Below are 5,203 nucleotides of genomic sequence, written 5' to 3'. Positions count from 1 at the left end.
TAATAAATCGAATACACGTGTATATAAAAAAAATCTCGGTATGAACGGTAGTGGAAATTAAGCCCCATCACCAGTCCATCAGACATCAACAGTGAGACTTTGTGGACCGTCAGCCTGACGCCGCGTGAACGCAATTGGAACAAATTGTAGAAGCAAATGAAAAGAAGAGTGAGATTCCGCGTAGACAGATAGGGGAAAAAAGCAGCAGCAGCATTTATCTCTCATTTCATTTTCTCGAATTTGAACGATAATAAATTAAGTCTTTTTGTCATGACACCTAAGCTTATTAGCAAATCTATTTGTCCACTCTCTCTCTCTCTTTTTCTTTTAGGTTTCTTCAGGATTTTGCCTTTCTATCTGGAGGGTTCACACTTGTAGTTCACACCATCTCCATTTAAATCCTTTCCCTTTCTCTTTCCAACTTTTCTTCCTTCTTTCAAACACCAATCCATCTATCTCTTTCCAGATTCAATAATCCTTTTGGTGGCTGCAAAACAAAAACTAATCCTTTTTGTGTGTGATTACTTGTAATGGAAGGACACCCACACCATCACCATCATCATCATCATCAACATCTTCAGCAGCAGTATCAATATCATCAGCAACAACAACAACAACAGCAACAACCTACAAGCAGTGTTAGCGTCGATGCCGATAGATTCCCTCAATGGAGTCTTCAAGAAACAAAGGAGTTCCTCTCGATCAGAGCAGAGCTGGATCGGAGTTTCTTGGAGACCAAGAGGAACAAGCTGCTTTGGGAAGTTATCTCCACCCGGATGAGGGAAATGGGTTATAATCGCAGCGCTGAACAGTGCAAGTGCAAGTGGAAGAACCTTTTCACTCGTTACAAGGTAACCCTTTTTATTTCTCTGTTTCGTTTACCTAATATATATGTACGAATTTTGGAAACCCTATTTTTTATATCGGTAGTATGTATTCGTTCAGGGATGTGAAACGATGGAGGAAGAAGCTATGCGCCAACAGTTCCCATTTTACAATGAGTTGCATGCCATATTCTCGGCAAGGATGCAAAGTATGATGTTGTCGGAAACCGAAGGAGGGGCGACCGGGTTGAAACGGAAGGAGGTGCAGCTATCTTCGGACGAGGAACAAGACATAACGGAGGAGAAAGAGTTAGAAAAGAGTAGCGTTAGGAAGAAGAAGCAAGGCAAAGCCAGTGGTGCAGCAGGAAGTACAAGCGGGAACAATACTAATAGCATAAAGGAGATTCTAGAGGATTTCATGAAGCAACAAATGGAGATGGAAATGCAATGGAGGGAAGCGTTCGAGGCGAGGGAAAACGAGAGGAGATCCCAGGAGATGGAATGGAGGAAGAAGATGGAAGCATTAGAGAACGAAAGGTTATTAATGGACCGGAGATGGTACGAAAGGGAAGAGCAAAGAAGAATAAGAGAAGAAGCTAGGGCTGAGAAACGAGATGCCCTTATCACGGCACTGTTAAACAAGGTCAGAAGAGAAGATCGTCACTTTTAGAGTACTACTACAAAATCTTTATTTCTTCAATGTTTTAGCGCAAGATGAAGCTCTATTCATCACGTTATTCATGATCCCAACCAGTAAGATAAGTTTTATTACGGTAAAAGTGATGGATGTCGAAACATGTGCATGACTATTCCCATATTAGAAAGTTACCATATGTGTGTGGTGCATTTTCTGATTAGTTTAGGTAGGGTAAACCAGTATTGAGCGATAAAGAAGGTTACCTTAAATGAGTCATCCTCTCTAAAATGATCACCCTCCACGCAAAACTAGAACAGGCAAAGTATATATTTCAATTAGCAGCTTAGGTGAAACGAGTTTAACCTGTTTGTTAAGCTCGGCTAAGTCTATTTCTAACTATTGATCCACGGGTTTGCTTATTTGTTAAATTGTTACCTATCTAGTAAACTTGTGTTCCAGCTTGAAACTCATATATTAAATTTATACAAGTAGATATATAAATATTATACACGAGCCTCAATTCTAATAATGTTCATACTTGTTAAATTAAGTCATTATCTAACTGATGTATTTGTCTCACTGTAAGTTGATGGAGTTTGGGTGGCTTGCAATGCGAGCTTTCCTTTTTCATATTATCACTATGAGAAATAATTGAAGATGGATTGTTTCTTGCACACCTATGTACTATGTGATGTGAACCTAAAGTTAACTTTAAGCTTTGCTATCTTTATGTTCATTAAGCATATTACCTTACATTCGATTAACATATGGAATAGCAATTAAGGAGAGGAGCTTAATTTGGAGTAGCAATTAACATATGGAACTTAATTTATTTTTTAAAAGCTCTTTTATTCAAAAAAAAATAGAACCATTAAAACGATCTGAGGATCTTTGTACAATAATTAACTTAGGATTCAGTGGTAGAGATAATGATAACAGATGGATCAAGTATGTGGGGCTGATTTCTAGGGTTTGTATATGTTAGATCTGCCTAGCTTGCTACTAGCACCTTCAAACATGAGAAAATAATATATGGGAGATAATTAACTAGCTAGGAACAAGAATATCATGTACCATCTGGATAGGATTATTATTCCATGCACTGATAATAAAAATAAAATATTTTACAAGGCTTTCATGAGTAATATTTAGAGACCTTTAAACCTTAAACTCCAATCTGTAATTCTAAACTCTAAACCTTAAATAAAACACATAACAACGTTCAACATTTCTTATGGAATTTTTTTAGCCACGTATGAGATAATAATCCTTATTGATATATCATTTCTTTATTTCTATTGAAATATGGAATATTGTTTAAGCTAGCTAAATGGTCATTGCATGTAATAAACTGTCTTCAGGTGAAATAATGAAAGTTTTTAAAAAGTGTGAAAGCAAGCTATGAGTCCTCATGTGAAGGCAACACATATTTGTCTGCCGGAGTTTTACCTTTTTTTTGACATCTCACATAGCTTTTTTGCTCTCTCATTGTTTGCAGAAGTGATTCAAGCAATGAATTATGGCATTTTGTCGACAATATTCTTTACAAGTTTTGTAAATTACAGTCCCTATTGCAAACCCACTTGAAACTAATGATGATGATATACTTTATGGTGCATACATACATGTTTCTTGTAACGATATAATTTCATTTTTTTCCAGTTATTGCAGAACAGCCTTTTTTCATCATCATAGCTAGATGGGTTGTTTCTGTGTGTTTTTCGATAACGTTTGCTGATTTTGATTTTTTCAAATGAATTGACTTATCACCATTCTGCATTGGATATAGAAGACAAAAATGCTTCGTACAATTTCACCGTCTTCTTGAGCCACCTATAGAAACAAACAACAAAAAGAAGCTTCATCTTTGCTGGACAGCTATCGTTATAACCATGTTTCTCATAGGAGAGATAGAGATATAAAATTCACCGACTTATATATATATATATATACATGCTGTCTCGTGCATGGATTTGTATATATATATACATGCTATCTCGTGCATGGATTTGTGAGCAAAAACTCTAAGATATAAAATAGTAGCTCTAAATTTTCAGTCAGATTCAGATTTGGCTCCTCAGCTGACTCAAGTTACCGGTGGTTCCTTGAATCCCATATCTATTTTCAATATTACAGTAGATAATGTAATAATATCAGAATAATTATCTCAATAATCAATTATTGAAATTACAATTAAATTAACATACAAAAAGAAAAAAGGGTGATAATGATGTTTAAAAACGGCGATTTTATCAAACAAGGGTGATATTATTCGATCCAAAGTTTTTTTTTTTTTGCATGTGAAGGGCAGCTTAATCTGTACTTATCGTAATGATATTAACCACATGAACCAAATTCTTGTTTGACCAGATTTTGAATACTTCAAGAAACGGCTGCACTAGAAAACAAAACTTTATATCCCAAGTTAGACTATGATGTTAGTACTTCACGTTAAAAACTCTAATTAATTATGGAGTACTGATTTTTAACGAGCTCAGAAATTATAAAGTTGTATTTAAAAAACATTACATGAACTTTTGTTAAATCAAACTTCATCATTATAGTAATTAGATATTAAATAAAATTTTATGATAATTCTAGAACCCCGAGAGATTTCAAGTTTACAAATCTAAACTTAGCAATTTATATATGGGTAAACTATTCCGGTGACCATTTAACTATAATCTATTTTTATTTTGACTACCATTTTGGAGTTCCTGTCAATCAGATCACCGAACTATTTAAATACATTTAATAAAGTCACTAGTCGTTAACAGAAGTAATGACATGGCAGTAAGTAAAATTGATATAATTACACATTTGATCATCAATATTTATAAATTCTATCAATTTAGTTCTAATTCAATTTAACCGTTGTCACCATTTGATTGGAGAGTTTTTTTTTATAATTTTAATTTATTTAACATAATATTTTTTATCCAACCAGATGGTGATACGAAGTTAAAGAAAAAATAACTTTCAACATATTGAGAGGGGAGGGATTCAAACCCATGTCCAAGCGGTTGTAGGAGGAAAAGCAAGCAGCGCCATTGAGGTAGGCATTCATTTATGGTTTGGCTTACATAACTTTATATAAAACCTATTGCGGCTACTATAAAAAAATAAAGAAAGAAAACTACTTATTTAGGGAATTAAATCTAAGCAAACTATTTGACTAGGAAACTTTAATCTCAAATTAATATAAATTAAAAATAAGAAAAAGGATCTAGGTAGCATTAGGTTTATTAAGGACAACAATGGTGTTCTTTTAGTGAGAGATCATGATATTAAGAGGGTTTGGGGTAGTTATTTCTTTAGCTTATTTAATGACGGTGTCTCTCCCTGTAGATATAGTACCGTTGATGGGTCATCCGATCATTATACTACGGCCAATGACTACCCTACAAGTAGGATTAGGATTGAGGAAGTCAAAATGGCTCTTAGAAAGATAGGGAGGGACAAAGCTGTCGGTCCAGATCAAATTCCTATCACTGTGTGGTTGGCCCTAGGAGAAGATGGAGTTAAGTGGTTGACCAACATCTTTAATATTATTTTAGAGACAACCAAGATGCCAGAGGAGTGGAAAGAGTCTACGGTGATACCAATCTATAAGAATAAAGGAGATCCCCAACGTTGTGGTAACTATAGAGGTATTAAACTACTCAGTCATACCATGAAGCTATGAGAAAGGGTGATAGAGGCTAGGTTTAGACAGATTACTAGGGTTTCGGAAAACCAATTT

At 34.8% G+C, this 5,203-nt stretch overlaps 1 protein-coding gene across 1 annotated transcript; it reads left to right on the top strand.

The window, feature by feature from the left end:
- The first annotated feature begins 432 nt into the window (after window positions 1–432).
- Window positions 433–1,509, top strand: LOC120135442 (trihelix transcription factor GT-3b-like). The gene is made up of 2 exons (XM_039151705.1): window positions 433–851; window positions 946–1,509. Exons 1-2 carry the CDS (start codon window positions 531–533, stop codon window positions 1,492–1,494), a joined length of 870 nt encoding a protein of 289 aa, XP_039007636.1. The 5' UTR covers window positions 433–530; the 3' UTR covers window positions 1,495–1,509.
- The last annotated feature ends 3,694 nt before the right edge of the window (window positions 1,510–5,203 follow it).

The sequence above is a fragment of the Hibiscus syriacus genome, unplaced genomic scaffold (assembly GCF_006381635.1).
Source record: "Hibiscus syriacus cultivar Baekdansim isolate YM2019G1 unplaced genomic scaffold, ASM638163v2 tig00110610_pilon, whole genome shotgun sequence".
NCBI classification, from domain to species: Eukaryota; Viridiplantae; Streptophyta; class Magnoliopsida; order Malvales; family Malvaceae; genus Hibiscus; species Hibiscus syriacus.
Note: the sequence above shows the minus strand (reverse complement) of the source record. Positions and strands in the feature narration are given on the sequence as shown.

What these genes read in the sequence shown, in the direction of transcription:
- LOC120135442 (XM_039151705.1), top strand. Translation starts at nt 531, where the DNA reads ATGGAAGGACACCCACACCATCACCATCATCATCATCATCAACATCTT. An exon ending in ACCTTTTCACTCGTTACAAG is followed by an intron (nt 852 to 945) that starts GTAACCCTTTTT and finishes GTATTCGTTCAG; the next exon opens with GGATGTGAAACGATGGAGGA.